Source organism: Bufo bufo, chromosome 6 (assembly GCF_905171765.1).
Source record: "Bufo bufo chromosome 6, aBufBuf1.1, whole genome shotgun sequence".
In the NCBI taxonomy this organism is placed as follows: Eukaryota; Metazoa; Chordata; class Amphibia; order Anura; family Bufonidae; genus Bufo; species Bufo bufo.
Genome location: NC_053394.1, coordinates 104711325 through 104731887, shown reverse-complemented (window position 1 = coordinate 104731887; position 20563 = coordinate 104711325). Strand labels below are relative to the sequence as shown.

The window sequence follows — 20563 nt, the reverse complement described above, 5'->3', positions numbered from 1 at the left end:
TGGCTTTTCTCCATGTGCTTCCTTCCAGGGGAGTAGCTATAGGGGAAGCTGCTGCTTTGGGGCCCTGACCCAGAAGGGGCCCATCCAGGAGGAGGAGGACTAAAAGATTTTGTCAGGGCCCCCTCAACAGTATTACACAATGAAATGATATACAGTGACAGTATAGACAGTGTAGAAAACGGATGGAACAGCTGCCGGGCCTGGTCTGAGAGAGCGATCCTTACTAGCCACAGGAATGGGGGTGGCATAAAAAGGAAGGGGTTGCGAAAAAATTACTGGGGGAGGGGGGCCCCATTCAAAAATTTGCTGTGGGGCCCAGTCATTTCTAGCTCCGCCACTGCTTCCCTCATATGGTCTATCAACCTGGGGCATCCTTTTCCTGATTTAATCGAATTCACATGTTCCCTGAATCTCTCGTACATGCGTCTGATTGTTTTACCGTATATAAAAACGTTGGCATGTTAATAAGGATACCACATAGCTACATTCTATACGTCATTAAACTGCTAACCTTATGACAGATCCCCCGAAATTCAAGATCTTATTCTGAGCATTGTATTTACAGAAGGCACAATTTCCACATCCTTCTTTTTTCTATATAACGACTTCTCACCAACCTATCCTTTATGGTATGGCTCCTCCTAAACGTCACTAGTGGTTTGTTTTTCGTATATTCCGCCAGGCTACTATCATTTCTCAGGATATCCCAATTGTTATAAATTGCCCTCCGTATGTTCTCCGCCATTGGGCTGTATTTACAGGAGAATGTAAACCTCTTTTGGCTATCCCTCCTAGTTTTTCTTCTTTTATTACCCTTCAGTAAATCCCATTGGGAGAACTCCCCTGCTTCTCTCATAGCTATGTCTAGGGCTTCATTTGGGTATCCTCTAATCAAAAGGCGTTCTTTTAATTCCAGGGCTTGTATCCTGTATCCTTCTTCAGTGTTACTTATCCTTTTGAGACTTATAAATTGTCCATAAGGGACTGATCTTTTCACACTGTGTGGGCGAAAGCTGTTGTGGTGCAGCAAGGAGTTTGTCGCCGTGGGCTTACGATAGCCCTCCGTAACCAACTCATTATCTTTCACCAAAACAGCCACATCCAAAAACTCCAGAGTCTGACCTCCATAATTCCAAGTGAATTTCATGTTCATATCATTTATCTCATTCAATGTATCTCTTTCATATGTCACAAATTCTGAGCATTGGGACTCTGTACCTGACCAAATTATGAAAACGTCATCCACATATCGCAGAAATAGTTTGATGTAACATAAATATGGATTATTGACAGAAAACACAAATCTGTCCTCAAGCCTAGCCAAATATGTACAGGACACGGGTGTCCCCATGGCAGTATCATGTTTCTGCCTATACCATTGATCCCCAAACCTGGACGTATTGTTAGTTAAAACGAAACCCAAGGCTTCTCTAATGAATTGGCAAAAGAGACCACTTTTGCTTGTATTGCCAATTCACATACTTTGACAATGATTCAGTAAGCAAACCAATCCATGCCACAATAGGTCGGCCAGGGGGTTGGCTCAGCGACTTATGAATTTTAGGCAGAATATACCAAGATGGTTTAATGGAGGACAAGGGTATAAGTTTTTCTGCCGTGCGACTAGAAAGAAAATCTTTCATAACGTACCGTATTTATGTAAGAGATTCCTGAGTTGAACCTGTATATCCATAATGGGGTCTACAGATAATGTCTCATACGTATTTTCATGTCTTGACTGTCTTAGAGACTCTTTGACATAATATTCTCTGGTCATCAGTACCACATTGCCCCCCCTTGTTTCACCACCACGTCCTCATGAGAGCGAATCCATCTCAAAGCCTCTCTTTCTTTTCTACTTATATTATCACGGGCTGTGGGATATATTAATGGTCTAACCTCCTTCAGTACCTGGTGGTGAAAAATGTCAATGCTACCTCCAGCAGACAAGGGGGGATAAAATGTGGACCTGACCCCTCCATCGAACCTCTCACTCACATCTCCATTGCTGGCCTCGTCACCTAACTCCATATTTGTCAATAGCTCTAAACAAGACTTCTCCGTCTCATTGAATATGGTGGAAATATTGAAGCCCAAAGGACCAACACTTACTGGTATTTCTCCCCGTCTATTCTCACTTGTTACCTGGGGTACATTACTAAACATTTTGTGTAAATGCATTTTACGTATTGATTTGAATAAGTCAATTTCAAATCCAACTGGATCGAATTGTTCTGCTAGATTATATCCATAGTTGGTGAGATTCACAACATTACTCTTTTTCAATTCAGGCCCCATGGATAAGGTTATTGTCTCCACGAGACCTGCTTCTTCTTGTGGGTGGATTTTCTGACAAGGGGGAGATAGACATCGCCTACTGCTACAAAAGGAAGCAAGGAGGATTATTCGCTCCAGAGCAATGGGCCCGTTAGGCCTTAATGATAAGAATGATCTTAGTGTCTTTTTATGAATAAGATGATCTGCCTATATATTGTGTTTTTTTGTTTTTAATTTGTTTGCTTTGATGAGATTTTATAACATATGTTGAGACGGGTTAGCGTTAGTTGTCACTATGACAACCCTGTTGAGCAACATTTAAATGGAGCACGCAAGTAGCGCGATGATGTCAGTGGCCTGAGGAAGCGCGAGTGCGCAAAACGGCCGTCGCTGCTTTGTTTGACTGAATGGAAGTTGTTCCGCCCCTGCCTCATGTATATGGTGTTGTTGGAGACAATAAAGGAGTACATTTTTTGCATTGTGAGTACCGCCTTTTGCTATATACTAACTCTGAGAATTATGGTCCATAATACACCCGGCCGGCACCCCCCATAGAACTGCCTATTCTTGTCCGCAATTGCGGACAAGAATAGAACATGTTCTATATTTTTGCGGAGCCGCGGCGCGTGCTCCGGAAATGCGGATGCGGAGGGCACATAGTGTGCTCTCCGCATCTCTTCCGGCCCCATAGAGAATGAATGGGTCCGCACCCGTTCCCGATATTGTGGAACGGATGCGGACCCATTTGTGGACGTGTGAATAATCATCTCTGCCTGGTCCTGTAATCCTGAAGATGTACCATACAGTGTACCCTTGGCACATGCGCAGTTATCTTCTATGTGATGGTGCCAGGACAATAAGATCTACTGGGCATGAGCCACAGGTGTACTGTACAGCGCAGGCGTGGGATGACAGGGCCATGCAAGAGATGCTTCTGATGCCTGGTCCTAGCAATCAAGTACAGGGAGGAGGGTCTAGCACTGCAGAGTGGAGGAGCTAAGGTGCACTGAGTAGAAATGACCCACCCTCAGTGCACTTTAGGCCTCATTTTAAAAGATTGCGTTTCTCAACAGGGCCGCAGCCGATCGGGGTGAAAAGGATAGTCTTTTAATTAGCTGGGGTAGCTCTACAGGGCATTGTGTCTGGTTCAGTACTCTTACTCCTGCTTACTTGGTGTACCGTAGAAAAAGAAAGGATGGTATAACGGCAGAAAACAAAGTTCACCAAATACAAAGGGACAGCTCTGCAATCAGTGCACCCGATATGAGGGCCATTGCCTGCAGCTGATCAATATTCCATATTACTGAAGGACACGTTCTAGGGCAAGAAAGTCAATAAATAAGCAATTAGAGGCCAGGCTTTTAGTGATGTATGGGGTATAACAAATAATTGAAAGGGGTAACATTAAGAGTGCACAGAGAAATCCACTGAGACATACCGTACATACCACTTGGAGAACTGTGGAACTGGTTCTCACTGACAAAGCTGGTCAGGTCAGACGGCTGGGGGTAGTCCGGTTTCTCTTGTTCTAGGTCCACTGCCATGCAAGACCATTTCTGGCTACTGACCGAAGAGGCCAGCTTTTCCTCATCAGTAGCATGTTCTTCAGAAGCTATTACGGGAGGGGTGTCTGACTTGCAAAGTATTGTGAGCTCCTGTTAAAAAAAGTCATATCATATAAAAATATTAACATATGCTAAAACTTCACAAAAACTCACAATTCATGTAATAGCTAATGCCTTTCTGTGCAGTACTAATTAAATGGTAGACATAGTGTCACACATATACACCAACGTATGTGCTGGAACGATAACATTTGTGCCAGGTTCCTTGCAAGTTTTTTGCCATTGAAGTCACCTTCAAGATCATAATGCAATGGAACTAGGGATTTCCTAATAATACTGTATACACTATATATAGATATCCATATATATCAATATGCATGTAACTATATACTGATCAGCCATAAAATTTGAATTGTAATATTGTATAGTCCCCCTACTGTTGTCAAAACTGCAGTGACTTGTCTGGACTCCACAAGACCTCCGACCTATCTGGCACCAAGACATCATCAGCAGATCCTTAAAGGGCTATGACCATCTCAGGCATTAATGGCATATTGCTAAAATATGCTATCAATGTCAGATAGGTGTGGGTCCCACCCCTGGGATCCGCTGATATCTAGAGAATGCGGTTCCTGAAGCGAAGTATAGCATGCCACGCATGCTCAGCGTGCGCTCCATTAATTTCTATGGGAGTACCGAAAATAGCTGAGTGAACGCGCTTGGCTATTTTCGGAAGTCTCATAGAAATTATTGGAGAGCATACCATATAAGCATGACCACTGCTTCATTCATGCTCAGCTCTTTTCAAAACTCCCATAGCGTTGAATGGAGGACCGCTCTCTTGCAAGGAACACTCTCCTTAACTTAGGGGACCCGTTCTGGAGATAGGGACACACGCCTATCTGACATTTATGGCATATCCTAGTGATAAGCCATCAATGTCTGAGATGAGACAACCCCTGTAAGTCCTGTGAGATGAGTGGTATGCCTCGATGGAGCAAACTTGTTTTTCTAGCACATTCGAAAGATGCTATGTTGGGGAGATCTGGGGAAATTGGAGGTCAAGTGATCACCTTGAACTGTTTGTCATGTCCCTTAAACTGTTCCTGAAAAATATTTGGTTTGTTTCTGATTCTCATGTGCACATTGTATGTGCTATTGAGGACAGAAAGGAGTCTTCATGAGCAGAATGACCAATCTGTGGCTACACAGCCCCATACTGTGCAAGCAGCAATGCTCTGTGTGCTCTGACATCTTTCTATAATAGTCAACATTACCTTTTTTTTAATCAAATTCTGTTATAGCAAGTCTACTGTGGGTCGGGACTAGACAGGCTAGCCTTTGCTCCCCACAGACATCATTGAGAACTGGACGCCCGTGACCTTGTCTGTGGTTCATTAGTTGTAGCTCCTTGGACCACTTTTGGTACTGTAGGTACTAGTGCATACCAGAAACACCCCACAAGATCGGGTTGGAGTCATTTTTGCCATCACAGTTTGGCCCGTCAAAGTCGTTCAGATCCTTACACTTGACCATTTGTCCTGTCCTGCAAACTAACTTAAAGAACTGTCTACTTGCTTCCTAATATATCCCACCCCTTCACATGCTCCATGGGTACAAGATAATAAATGTTATGGCTGATTGAGCTACAAATTTTTTATTGTAAAGTGAATGGTACGGCCTAGCAATATTATATTATATATGGTGTCAGACAAACATACCTCTGAGCCATTTTCAGTGACTGGAGATCTCTTTGGTGACTTCTTCACCCTAAAGGTGTCACTAAAGTAGAAGAAAAGAAAGGTCAACTCAAAACGCAGAAGTAGGAAGTGCAATTAAAACATAAAAAGAAAAATTTGATCTATTGAATAAATTTCTAGCAGATATAAGTGTTCATGCATACATCAAGGCTGTCTGCACGGTGCTTTATGACACCCATGGTCTGGTGCCTTCTTCTTTAGAAGCAATGTCTTAAGGGGAGAATTACTCCATAAATTTGAGTGCACTACACTACACAAGTAAAAAGGGAAGGTACAGTATGTTCCCTTAGAATTCTGTGAGAGTCATATTTGTTATCCATGTGTCACAAGTACCAAATACAACCATGAGCAGGAGCCTACTTCAAATACAACCATGAGCAGGAGCCTACTTCAAATACAACCATGGGCAGGAGCCTACTGTAAGACAATCATGTTGTTTTTAGCACTTTTTTTTTGCATTCCCTAATTATTTTTGGGAGGAAACTAGTCATAATTAGAGTTCCCTTAGCGTTTTTGCAGAAGACTTTCTAGCAAATCTTCATGCAGTGACACATGCCCCATTCTCTTAGGGCACATGGACATCATAGAAGAAGGAACACCTGCTTGGAGTCCCTTATTTGTGACAGAAAGGTGGGCCTTGCTAACCTAAGGCTGTATTACATTAACAGATGAAGCAAATGATTGTTCGGAAGGTAGCATTTCTTCCCGACAATCTGCTGCTCGCTAGCGGAGGAGACCGCTGCTACTACATGCAGCAATCTTCTCCACAGTATGGGGAGGAGTGATCACTAATGCCATTGTTGTTCCCATACCGAATCATTATTTGCTGGCAGCAGAGCGTGATTAGACAGGGCGATCTGCTGCCGGCAAACAATTTTTTTGACCTGCTGAAAGATTTTGATTGCCCGATGAACAAGCGGTTCATCAGGCAATCGGCGGCAGTATTACACAGGGCGGTTCATCGCTAACAAGCATTTCTATGAACACTTGTCAGTGATGATCTGCTCGAAAATTGCCTGGTGTCAACCATATATTACATGTATAGCCAATCATTTGAATGCATGTGATACATGAGGAAATGTGTAGCTGGAAATCTTCTAAAAAAGGCTGGTGTTTCATATATATATTAAAATGAAGTTTTAATACATGCAAATGAGCCTCTAGGAGCAACAGGGGCGTTACACCTAGAGGCTCTGCTCTCTTTGCAAGTGCCATGCCCTCTGCACTTTGATTGACAGGACCAGGCAGACATGATCACACCTGGCACTGACTTCTCCTAAAGTCAATCAAAGTACAGAGGGCATGGAAGTTGCAGTGAGAGCAGAGCAGAGAAAAATGAAGTTTTAATATATGCAAATGAGTCTTTAGGAGCAACGGGGGCATTCCCGTTACTCCTAGAGGTTCATTTGCATATATTAAAACTTAATGTTTCTCACCAATGCTGACACATATGAACATGGGACCAACACAGATGCCTTCAGCTGCCAAGTGCACATGTAACAGGTCAGCCGGTGTCATAGGTACAGATGCCCTTTAAATAAAAAAAACGTTGTTGACAATTGCTGCCAGAACTGAAATGGTGGCCATATTGGTTGTTACCAGGCGTTCTCAGAATCAGTTATTACTAAGAAACTGATAAAAAGTGTTTTTTTTTATAATTTCATACTGGAAGGTGACACATACCACCATAGTGCCACCTCTAAATCAAACTTCATAGGTTTGAACACTTCACCCTGATGTCAAAATGTCACATTGTTACTTGGTCATGATTAGTTTTGAATAAGGCTACTTTCACACTCGCGTTTTTCTTTCCGTTTGTGAGATCCGTTCAGGGCTCTCAAAAGCGGTCCAAAACGGATCAGTTTTTGCCCTAATGCATTCTGAATGGAAAAGGATCCGCTCAGAATGCATCAGATCAGTCTCCGTTCCACTCTGGAGGCGGACACCAAAGCGCTGCTTGCAGCATTTTGGTGTCCGCCTGACGAAACTGAGCCAAACGGATCCTGACACACAATGTAAGTCAATAGGGACGGATCCGTTTTCTCTGACACAATCTGGCACAATAGAAAACGGATCCGTCTCCCATTGACTTTCAATGGTGTTCATGACGGACCCATCTTGGCTATGTAAAGATAATACAAACGGCTCTGTTCTGAACGGATGTATGCGGTTGTATTATTGTAATGGATGTGTTTTGGGCGGATCCGTCATGGATCTGTAAAAACGCGAGTGTGAAAGTAGCCTAATAAAAAAGTCTAAAAGTTCATTTGGAATGTGCCCAAGCATGTTCTTATGCACTGAAATAATCAAATCATTTTCCCAAGATGTCCTGCCAAGTGTGAAGAACATCTCTCCCTTCGTCCCCCTTAACAACACTGCTTTACACATAGACCACACACGGCACATATTCACAAGCATGACATTACGTACATCATGGGCCTTGTGGTGGGTGAGAAGCAAATTGACAGGATTAGCAGGAGAGACAATAGGAACAAGACAAACCAAGGATAGGGAATGAAAATCTCATGCTGAGCAATGGAGACATTGACAAGTAAGAAATAGAAATGACTGGAGTTACTTACAAGAGAGAACAGACAGACACGACATCTTCAACCATCCTATGGACACAGAGACAAAGAGACAGACAGGAGGCTGTGTACTGAAATATGCCCTCCACGGCGCCACTAACATAGACCAGGAAGGAGCTTCTTAACGGCAAGCCACCCCAAACCCAAACAATGAGACCTAATTCAATGCAATATGACAGCTAAACATGTACTGATCTGTGGTGTTATATACTTTCTTCAGGAGGTCAACTCTTAAATGGAATGACCCAAGACTATGGCCTCTTCTGATGATTAATAGAATGACCTATCATGGTTCTAGATTATATTGTTCCTCAGCAGAAAGACAAGACTACCAATGTAACCCAAGCCTTAAAGGGGAATTCTGTTTTTCATTTAAAGGGGTTGTCCGGGTTCAGAGCCGAACCCAGACATATCTCTATTTTCATCCTTAAGCCCCCCTGATACGAGCATCGGTGCATTTCATGTATTGCGCAGGGCAGGGGTTTTTTGTTTATATTATTACACCGTTTTACAGGCTACGGCAGTGCTAAAGCCCGCCCATTAGTGGAGGTGACGTCACCGGGCTCACTACTAGGTGGAAGCCTCCGCCTAGCTTTCCCCTTGGATAGCAAAGTACGTCGCCGGATCTCCAAAAAATGCCTTTGCCCTGTGTGATTCAGTACAGGGTAAAGGAGAGCATCGGAGCATGAAATGCCCTGATGTTAATGTCATGGGGGCTGGAGGGGTGAAGATGGGGATATATCCGGGTTCAGCTCTGAACCCGGACAACCCCATTAATTTTCAAATATACATAAAATATTACATTTTGCTTACATACCTTTCTTATATCAGGTTGTTGACCCCTATCTGCACAGCAGAATGGTATAGCCCATGAATCAGTCAGTCCTGTGTAATATATCCAAGGTCTAACTGAAACATGGCATCAGACATGTGACACCCCACTGACATTCAGTAAGCAACAGTGTTACATGATATATATGTGCTGGGTGAGTACACAGGGCACTCCCATGGGATAACCACATAGAACTAGCAGTGGAAACCATTGTGGCTATTACAACCAGTACTTCACTGTATGTGTGTCTACATGGCTGCCTGTTTCCAGGTAATTTTCAAAATGGCTGCCTGTCTCTAGGTGATGTTATGAAAAATAACTAAAAAAAATAACAAAAAAGACACATACAGGGGAGACGGAGAACAATGTTAGATGAGCTTCTACACTAACAGGCACGATGAGGTGCTGCGGCAGGCAGTAATACTGTATATGCTGTATACTTATGCGCTGTCTCTCTATAAACTACTATTCACCTGTTAAGTATCTAGGCAGTTAAGTGAATTCTGAAGGTGATATGAGGGGCTTGAGGGTCACATGACTGACACCATCTATAGTCCTATTCAGATCTCCTTCTAATGCATTTTACTGGACTAAAATGGGCCGTACCATTTTTTTTTTCTTTAGAGGAAGAGAGGCCATTGTGCCAATATAATAAAGGTCTCAAAGCAAAATTTATAATACATGTATATTATTTTTTTTTATTTTATCTAAACTAATAAATTATTTAATTATTAAAACTGAAAAAAGGGGTTTTCTAGTCTGTAGATACTAAAGCTACCAATACACAGGGGGGTCATTTATTAAGACCGGCTTTTTATACGCCGGTCATAATAACTAGAGATGGCCTTGCGGTTCGCCCGGCGGTCGTTTCGTGGTGAACTTTGCATGTTCACGATTCGCCGAACATGCGAACATATGAAGATATTCGTGCCTGCCATATTCTTTTACATTGTGAAGAACTTTGACCCATGACACATCCATCAGGTGGTACAGGACAGCCAATCAAGACATTTCAGCACATGGACATACCCCCTACCTTATAAATAAACCTGATCTGGCCGCCATTTTACATTCAGTGTTTTGCCAGTGTAGGGAGAGGTTGCTGTGTGGAGTTAGGGACACCAAACGCTAGCTAATAGGGCCACAAAAGTCATTTTAAGGACTGGTATAGGTGTGCTATCGATAGGTGTGATAGACAGAGGGGTGCGATATACTTATAATATACTTTTATAATGAGTCAAAAACACATAGATCTATATAGTGATCACCTGGATGTCAGGGGTCTAGGGGCTTACTAGGGCCATTTTTATATAGGGTAAGGTTCCGGACGGGTCGCTCTTATCAGGGCGGGTGGTCTGTGGTTAGGCTACCAGGGCCAGAATAGCACCCCCCTGTAGGGCAATATCAGGGACAGTTCTTTGCCCACCCTGTCCTTCAATACCACATCATCATCTAGCCCAGGGATAGATGATTTTTTGCTTTACCGCCGGGATTAATGGATGTGCACTGGAACCCCCCAGATTGTGGTAGGACATATGGCTTCTGATTTGGTGCCGCCGAGTTATTGCCTACCACATCTATGCTTTTTGCTTAACTTTAATAATTAAATTTATTTTCATTTTGAGGGATATCTTTTCCATTTACACTTCCGCATCCGTGCTTCCGTTTCCGAAAAAAAAAATAGAACATGTCCTATTCTTGTCCGTTATGGCAGACAAGATTAGGCTTTTTCTATTATAGTGCCGGCGATTTGCGGTCCGCAAATTGCGGAATGCACACTGCCGGTGTCCGTGTTTTGCGGATCCGCAAAACACTTACGGACGTGTGAATGGACCCTCATAGTAACATTATTAAAGGTTACGTTTTATCTTCATGTATATTCTAATGGATTGCCTTCCGTGTACAATGTTATAATATACTTTCTATGTTAGAAAGTATATTCTAGTGCATTTGTATTGTGCGGCAGTTGTGTGCGGTTCTGCTGCGATACTGCAGGTATATAGAGGGACAAATGTTATTGGGACAAATAGTTTCTACTGGTGTGATATACCAGTCGCCCCCCAAAAAAACTGATTGAAGCAGGGTGTTATATACAATATACTTTCTTTATAGTGCATTTGCGCATGCACGAAAATTATATTGCTGATATTTCGCATTGAAAAAAATAATGAATGGAGATCGCAAATTCGAATAATACATCTGGTATGTCACTGTCCATGTTGTGGGACTATTTGTGCACTTCTAGTCATTATTTCTTGGCTGCAAATATGAGCTGAAGGTTTTTCAGGTTCGCCCGCCATTAAAATGAATGGGACCCGCCGCGAACTTGCGCTTTGCGAACATTTGATCGCGCTTGCGCGATCATGTTCGCAAACCGCCCCGGCAGATGTTTGTCCATCACTAATAATAACCCTGTGCAGTGGCTGTGGAACCGCTGAAGTTATAAAGAAGCGTAGAAGAATGAAGTTATGAAGAGGCCCTTTTTTTTTAGACCTGGTGTGAGCAGTGAAAAGTTTATTTGTGCCGCAATCTGCTCCAGAAATACCCCCCAAAAAGGCAAAGTTCTGTTAGTAAATGACCCCCCTAGTCTTTTATTGTAATCTGATTTTTTTATTTATTTCACTGTTAGTACATGATTATGAGAACCTCCTTCAAGATCTGCTTCTCTGCTCTGTTATCAACATTTAGATATAAATATTACAAGGACCATCATAGAAATCTGTAGTCCAGCTTCTATAGGAGCACTGTGGGCATGCTCTATGACCTATGCAGAGGTCACTGTGCAGGAAGGGGCAAGAGGTGAGCTAATGTAAATGGTGTAATCTTTTTTATCTCTATATAGGTGTTACCTTTCACTGTAATCCTGCCTATAATGCAGCTTATTGTGAGGCTCAGTGGTCAGTGTGCAAAGTTTCTGGATTTTCTTTATATATAGATATTGACATAAAATGTATAAATGAAAATGCACCACAATAAAAAAAATATGTCAAGCAAAAACTTTGTTAATCCTTGGTTTGCACGGTTGCGGTTCTGGGTTTGAATATAACCGGGTTGAATTTGCATGTGTTTTATGTGGGTTTCTTTCTAGTCCAAAAACATACACATTTCATAAAACGCAAATTTTTTTGGAGCTTGATAAGATTGACCTTAGACTGTGGAGGAGCCCCATTGGGGACAATGACTAATATAAATGTACAGTACAGCGCTGTAGGATATGTTGGTGCTATACAGTCATGTGAAAAAATTAGGACACCCTTTGAAAGCATGTGGTTTTTTGTAACATTTTTAATAAATGGTTATTTCATCTCCGTTTCAACAATACAGAGAGATTAAAGTAATCCAACTAAACAAAGAAAACTGAAGAAAAGTCTTTTCAAGATCTTCTGTAAATGTCATTCTACAAAAATGCCTATTCTAACTGAGGAAAAAGATAGGACACCCTTGCCCCTAATAGCGAGTGTTACCTCCTTTGGCTGAAATAACTGCAGTGAGACGGTTCTTGTAGCCATCTACCAGTCTTCGACATCGGTCTGAGGAAATTTTACCCCACTCCTCAATGCAGAACTTTTTCAGCTGTGAGATGTTTGAGGGGTTTCTTGCACGTACAGCCCTTTTCAAGTCACCCCACAGCATCTCAATGGGATTCAAATCTGGACTTTGACTTGGCCATTCCAGGACTCTCCATTTCTTCTTTTTCAGCCAATCTTTGGTTGATTTACTAGTATGTTTTGGGTCATTGTCATGTTGCATGGTCCAGTTCCGCTTCAGCTTTAATTTTCTAACTGATGGTCTCACATGTTCTTCAAGCACCTTCTGATACACAGTAGAATTCATCGTGGATTCTATGATGGTGAGCTGACCAGGTCCTGCTGCAGCAAAGCAGCCCCAAACCATGACACTTCCACCTCCATGCTTCACAGTTGGTATGAGGTTCTTTTCTTGGAATGCTGTGTTTGGTTTACGCCAAACATGTCCTCTGCTGTTGTGTCCAAATAATTCAATTTTGGACTCATCTGTCCAAAGAACATTATTCCAGAAGTCCTGGTCTTTGTCAACTTTATCTCTGGCAAATGTCAGTCTGGCCTCGATGTTTCTCTTGGAAAGCAAAGGTTTCCTCCTTGCACACCTCCCATGCAAGTTAAACTTGTACAGTCTCTTTCTGATTGTAGAGGCATGTACTTCTACATCAACAGTAGCCAGAGCCTGCTGTAGTTCTCGAGATGACACTTTAGGGTTTTTGGAGACCTCTTTTAGCATCTTGCGGTCTGCTCTTGGGGTGAACTTGCTGGGGCGACCAGTCCTGGGCATGTTGGCAGTTGTTTTGAAAGCCCTCCACTTGTAGACTATCTTCCGGACAGTGGAATGGCTGATTTCAAAATCTTTTGAGATCTTTTTAAATCCCTTCCCAGACTCATAGGCTGCTACAATCTTTTTTCTGAAGTCCTCTGACAGCTCTTTTGCTCTCACCATGGTGCTCACTCTCACTTCAACAGTCAGGAGCACACCAAACTAAATGTCTGAGGTTTAAATAGGGCAAGCCTCATTCAACATGCAGAGTAACGATCTACTAATTATGTGCACCTGGTGTGAGATCTGAGCCAATTTAAGAGGGAATACATGTGAGGGTGTCCTATCTTTTTCCTCAGTTAGAATAGGCATTTTTGTAGAATGACATTTACAGAAGATCTTGAAAAGACTTTTCTTCAGTTTTCTTTGTTTAGTTGGATTACTTTAATCTCTCTGTATTGTTGAAACGGAGATGAAATAACCATTTATTAAAAATGTTACAAAAAACCACATGCTTTCAAAGGGTGTCCTAATTTTTTCACATGACTGTATAACCAGCAGAGAACATCAGAGACACTTGTTCTCCTCTTTCTCTTTCCTCAAACATTTTCGGGTCCAGCACTCTTTATTATGTCATAATAGCAGAAACACTAGAAAAATGACTGTATGAATACCGGACTGGTGGCCCAGAAAACAAGTGGAAGCTCTAATGGACAAAGTGCGATCTTACTGAACAGATGCCCCAGTTCTCTGTAATAACATAAAAGCATAAGACCCCGGGACATCCGCCTTTATGTAGGTCACAGAAAGCCTAATGGACTTACACTGGTATTTGATGAAAAAGTATATCACTGCATTAACATTGCATTACATGATAGGGCAGAAATTCACCTTTAGGGCATGATTTTTCTTTTCACTTCATTCTCTTAAAGGGATCGTGTCACCTGACACTTTTTTTTTTTTTTTACTAATTATAACCATATAGTGAAACATACTCTATTTTCTAGTCTGTTTCTTATTTTATAATTTTAGATTTTATTATATTTTTGTAAATAATCATGGGGGCAGCCATCTTGCCTGAGTTGCTGGTAATAGCATTTATATTTATACTTTATATAAAGGTATTGACATGAAAAATGGTTACAAAAATCACCATTTTCATTTTTTTTTATGTGTAGCGGTAATAGTATGTTTTGGTGGGAAGGTAGTAAACGCCCCCAGTACCATACTATTATGCTTCTGTGATGGCGCAAATGTTAAAAATGCCAAAATTGCTTTGTATTCCCTAAAAACACTATAAAAGGTGATAAAAGTTCTTCAGCCTTGCCACACTCTACAACTGCATAAGAGAGCATAGTAACCATATGACCGGTATAGGATTCTAGGGGAGACTGAAATATTGTGTGGAAGTGCTTCAAGATTAATGCAATGATTCAACTACTATATCATTCTCCCGCAAAGTGTCTAGATGGTCATATTATATAACTCCCAGTTTCTGATCCAGAGGAGATACCCTACAGGAAGGCCCACTTTTGCAACCACTTTTGTCTCTAGCAGGAAAATCCATTCATCACTTACGTTTTTAGTGGAGTCTTCTTCTTCTTGGATGGCTTGATGCTTTCTCCGTTCTGCTCAGCACTTATTTCAAAAGAAGCTGGTGTTTTAGCAGGGGACTCTGATCTTTCAACGGTGGGATTGGGTAGTTCAGGAAGAGTTTCTTGCGCAGATAGGGGTGAGTCATGCGTTTTCCCACTGGAAGAGAAGGGGTTAAAATTTGGATCATCCCACTGATCCAAATTGTAGGTATAAGATCCTTTGCCAATGGGCATATCCTCAGGATCATTTGGTATAGGACTAGGGGCTCCAGGAGGAGCATCAGGCTTTTCAACAGTCTTTTTGGGCTTAGGTTTCCGCAATGGCATTTTGCCTGCGGGTTTCCTGCCTTTTCTTGAGGGAGGCTGACCCTCGTGCGACTCTTCAGAGTAATCGAACTCCAGCCTCACTGACTGCCCGATCACTGCAAGGTTTTCTGATATTTCAGGGCCACTGGGGGCCACTTCGAATTTTTGATGAGTAGGTATTGGTGGTGACAACCTTCCTGTTGCTTGTGTTTGGTTGATCTGAACAGGAGAACTTGTAAGTTCACTAAACTGGGAATCTGCCTGGGACAAATCTGAGGCTTGGGGAGGTGAACTTTCCTCTTTAACACCTACTGGCAATTCGGCATCTGTTTCAGAAGGTTCATGAGGAGGGGATGGAGCAAGTTCCACCTGCAAATCTCTATCCACTTCTACTTCCTGTGACTCTCCTGATAATTCTTTACTTGTATCTTTAGAGTCATTGATGGTAACAGCTTCTTGTTTCTTTGTACTTCCAGCCTTCTTTTTCAGTGAGGCTGGCCGTGCCTTCTTTGTCCTACGCAGAGTGCTACAAGCACTACCAGATCCTCCTTGACTGTTAGGCAAGTCTTCAAGTTGAAAGTCAGCAGCTTGCAAGCTGAGAGATCTAGACAGGGTATTGCGGTTAAGAGGAACTGAGTCTGTGGATTTTCGGCGAGTTTTGGTGGCGTCTTTTGAGGAAGGAGGAATGACTTCTGGAGACTCAACAGCAGCTAACTCTAAGTTGTATGTTCCACTACTTGCTATAGGTTTATCTTCATCAAAAACCACAGAAAATGATCTAGATGGTTGGCGAAAAGGAGAATCCGTAAAGTTCTCAGGTGCAGTAACGTCACTGGCTTCTGTGCCTCCCAAATTAGGAGCCAAATCTGAAAAAGAAAAGTATAAAACTCATTGTTTTAATGTCATAGTCTAATGAAAACACTTTATTTATGACCCACTTACAGCCAGGTCCATAAATATTGGGACATCAACACAATTTTAACATTTTTGGCTCTATACACTAACACAATGGATTTGGAATGAAACAAACAAGATGTGCTTTAACTGCAGACTGTCAGCTTTAATTTGAGGGTATTTACAGATAAATCAGGGGGTGTAGGAATTACAACAGTTTGCATATGTGCCTCCCACTTGTTAAGGAACCAAAAGTAATGGGACATAATAATAATCATAAATCAAACTTTCACTTTTTTAATACTTGGTTGCAAATCCTTTACAGTCAATTACAGCCTGAAGTCTGGAACGCATAGACATCACCAGACTCTGGGTTTCATCCCTGGTGATGCTCTGCCAGGCCTCTACTGCAACTGTCTTCAGTTCCTGCTTGTTCTTGGGGCATTTTCCCTTCAGTTTTGTCTTCAGCAAGTGAAATACATGCTCAATAGGATTCAGGCCAGGTGATTGACTTAGCCATTGCATAACATTCCACTTCTTTCCCTTAAAAAACTCTTCAGTTGCTTTTGCAGTATGCTTTGGTTCATTGTCCATCTGCACTGTGAAGCGCCGTCCAATGAGTTCTGAAGCATTTGTCTAATTATGAGCAGATAATATTGCCCCGAAACACTTCAGAATTCATCCTGCTGCTTTTGTCAGCAGTCACATCATCAATAAATACAAGAGAACCAGTTCCATTGGCAGCCATACATACCCACGCCATGACACTACCATCCCCATGCTTCACTGATGAGGTGGTATGCTTAGGATTATAAGCAGTTCCTTTCCTTCCCCATACTCTTCTCTTCCCATCACTCTGGTACAAGTTGATCTTGGTCTCATCTGTCCATAGGATGTTGTTCCAGAACTGTATCACTCTGGTAAAGTCTTCTCTTGATTGTTGACTTTGACACACATACACCTACCTCCTGGAGAGTGTTCTTGATCTGGCCAACTGTTGTGAAGGGTGTTTTCTTCACCAGGGAAAGAATTCTTTGGTCATCCACCACAGTTGTTTTCCGTGGTCTTCCGGGTCTTTGGTGTTGCTGAGCTCACCGGTGCGTTCCTTATGTTTAAAGGGAGTCTGTCACCAGCATTTCACTTTTTTAACCCTTCCCACAGCTCCCTAGCATGCTTACAGTTAATAAAAACGTTACCGCTGGCATTAATCCTGGACTTATAGAACCCTCGAAAACGATCTTTATAAGATATGCAAATGAGGGCTCGCAAGTGCCCAGGGGCGGCGTTACTCTCTTAGGTGCCCTGCTTGCTCAGCCTTCTCATTGCGTCCCCCGCCCCTTCCTACCCTCTGCCCGCCCATCCTTTCCCTCTGACCGCCTTTGTACTAACTTGTTATTCTGCCGATATCCCGCGCCTGCGCACTCATTCCTTTGGCCGGCGCATGCGCACTGCGATGCCCATTCCTTGTACGGCATCACAGTAACTATTGCGCATGCGCCAGCTAATGACGCCGAGTGCGCAGGCGCGGGATGTCGGCAGAATAACAAGTTAGTACAAAGGCGGTCAGAGGGAAAGGATGGGCGGGCAGAGGGTAGGAAGGGGCGGGGGGACACAATGAGAAGGCTGAGCAAGCAGGGCACCTAAGAGAGTAACGCCGCCCCTGGGCACTTGCGAGCCCTCATTTGCATATCTTATAAAGATCATTTTCGAGGGTTCTATAAGTCCAGGATTGATGCCAGAGGTAACTTTTTTTATTAACTGTAAGCATGCTAGGGAGCTGTGGGAAGGGTTAAAAAAAGTGAAATGCTGGTGACAGACTCCCTTTAAGAATGTTCCAAACAGTTGTTTTGGCCACACTTAATGTTTTTGCTATCTCTCTGATAGGTTTGTTTTGTTTTTTCAGCCTAATGATGGCTTGCTTCACTGATAGTGACAGCTCTTTGGATCTCATCTTGAGAGTTGACAGCAACAGATTCTAAATGCAAATAGCACACTTGAAATGAACTGTGGACCTTTTATCTGCTCATTGTAATTGGGATAATGAGGGAATAACACACACCTGGCCATGGAACAGCTGAGAAGCCAACTGTCCCATTACTTTTGGTCTCTTAACAAGTGGGAGGCACATATGCAAACTGTTGTAATTCCTACACCGTTCACCTGATTTGTATATAAATACCCTCAAATTAAAGCTGACAGTCTGCAGTTAAAGCACATCTTGTTCGTTCCATTTCAAATCCATTGTAGTGGTGTATAGAGCCAAAAATGTTACAATTGTGTCAATGTCCCAATATTTATGGACCTGACTGTAAATAACCTTATGATTTTAAACATCTTTAAAATAAGAGTTACGTGAAGCTAGCCATACTCATTAGATTAATACATGCCAAACCCCCAATTTCGATTGGCCCAGCCAACCATCTAATGTTTATGGGGGCCTCCTGACTCTCCTCTGATGGCAAATGTTTGGGGTGTTAAAGGGAACCTGTCATCAACTTTATGCTGACCTCACTGAGGGCAGCATAAAATAGTGACAGAAATGCTGATTTCAGCGGTGTGTCACACATCACCTAAAAGTAAGTGGTTGTCGAGAACCAGCATCTTAATCATTGCAGCCCAGGCCTTGAAAAGAGTCAAATCTACCTGAGAAGAGTCATGGTTATACATGAATTCCTGCTCTCCCCGCCCATCTGCTGATGATTGGCAGTTCTCTCCTAGAGAGAAAGGGAGAAAACTAGGTAGAAGACAAGGAGAGCATGAATTCATGAATAACCATGACTCTTCTCAGGTGGCCGTGACTCTTTTCAAGGCCTGGGCTGCAATAATTATAATGCTGGTTCTCAGCAACCACTTACTTTTAGCTGATGTGTGACACACCGCTGAAATCAGGATTTCTGTCACTACTTTATACTGCCCTCAGTACGGTCAGCATAAAGTTGATGACAGGTTCCCTTTAAAGACTGGACAGTTGGATTTCGTTCTCAGAAGGATAAGACACCACCCAAGGAGCTTACTCCACATTCAGAATACATGTACGTTTGGCCGAGCCATCGATTCCTGCGTATAGGGAAGTTCAGCCAACACCTGCCAATCATCATAGTTTATCGCTTTACTTTGAAGAGATGATTCTTTTTTAGTTTCAGATTTACCTGGTTCTTCTGGCTTGGGTGGAAGGTAAGGAGTCTCTTCTTCTTGACGTTGCTGTGGTTGCTGCTCTTGAACCTCTGGAAGGACAGGGATAGGGATGGGAGGTACGGACTTTACTGGGGTTGTTGATTCTGGGGTCTCAAAAGCTTCTTCAGAATCTGAGCTCCTGTACACAGTAAAAGAGAACAATATTTTACAAAATGTGAAGTGCATTTCATACATTGCACTTTTCGTGAACTTAAGACTAAGAGGAAAATACTGAAAAATTGAGGAGGAACTTTGAAGGCAACATTAGAGAGGGCAATTCTCAAACACAGTACTTAATGCTCAGGAACATGAAGTGATTTCATCAGTCAATAAATGAAAATAACCTTTTATCAAAGAGGACAAATGTTTGCACTCTAGTTCCACCTATTGCATGGCTACGTCTATGAGTCACTGTCTGGCCCCTTAAAACAGGTCTTGGAACAATAACTTGGGATATAAGCCAAAACTAGAATCTCTTCCATAAGGAAAAGACACCCATACGCAGACATTTTCAGGGTTTCTTCCTAACGTCAGTGCGGTGCAGTTTACTGATTTGGCCGAGTGAGAGTCCTTTGACGTGATTCTGGGGTAATTCAATTGCTCCTTGTAGACACCACCAAGTTGACATAAGGAGTCTTATAGGTCTTTTTCTACAGAAAGCATTGCCTGGTCTATAAGACTCCTTAAGCTAACTTAGTGGTCTCTACAAGGAGAAACTTAATTCCTGTATATCAGTCAACAAAACACACCATTTTGAATGATTCTGCAAACTATTAAAGGGTTATTCCAATTTTGTAAAGTGATGGCATATTGACAGCTTTAAAACTGGTGGGCTTCGACCTCTGCGATCCGCACCAATCCTTAGAATGAAGGATCTGCAGTGCTGTTTTAGCACTGCATCCCCTTCTTAGGCCTCCCCCGGCCACGAGCTGTGCAGGGAACTGTAGGACATCCACATTCACTTGATAGCTCACTTGTAAGCTAGCAGTGCGGCCCATTCAGTCTCAGGATCAATGGGGGTTGCTGGGGTCAGTACCCCACTGATAACATGATGCCATATTTTAGCTACATGCTTTTACTAAGGGGGAAATAAGCCTTTAAAGGAGGTCTGATTCAATATAAAATAAAGGCTGATCTGAAACTTTTTCAGATCTAATCATTGGATTGTGGTAATTAGGCTCAGAATAAGGGTTTAATTGATGCATATTTCATGAATTCATAATACATTTGTATGAAATTATTTGATGAACATATGTATTATTTGTTACATAGGTCAATTTGACTT

General features: G+C 42.3%; 1 protein-coding gene across 6 annotated transcripts in view; it reads right to left on the bottom strand.

The window, feature by feature from the left end:
• The window catches only part of TACC2 (transforming acidic coiled-coil containing protein 2), a 181915-nt gene that overhangs the window by 31679 nt on the left and 129673 nt on the right, over positions 1-20563 (bottom strand). For 3 of the 6 annotated variants that reach the window (XM_040438035.1, XM_040438034.1, XM_040438038.1), the window contains exons 8-11: positions 19254-19417; positions 14888-16076; positions 5564-5624; positions 3716-3932 (exon numbers count right to left, since the gene is read on the bottom strand). In XM_040438035.1, the coding sequence (XP_040293969.1) occupies positions 3716-3932; positions 5564-5624; positions 14888-16076; positions 19254-19417 (1631 nt within the window). The remainder of the gene's footprint in view (positions 1-3715; positions 3933-5563; positions 5625-14887; positions 16077-19253; positions 19418-20563) is intronic. The other 3 variants (XM_040438036.1, XM_040438039.1, XM_040438037.1) reach the window with 2 other exon arrangements.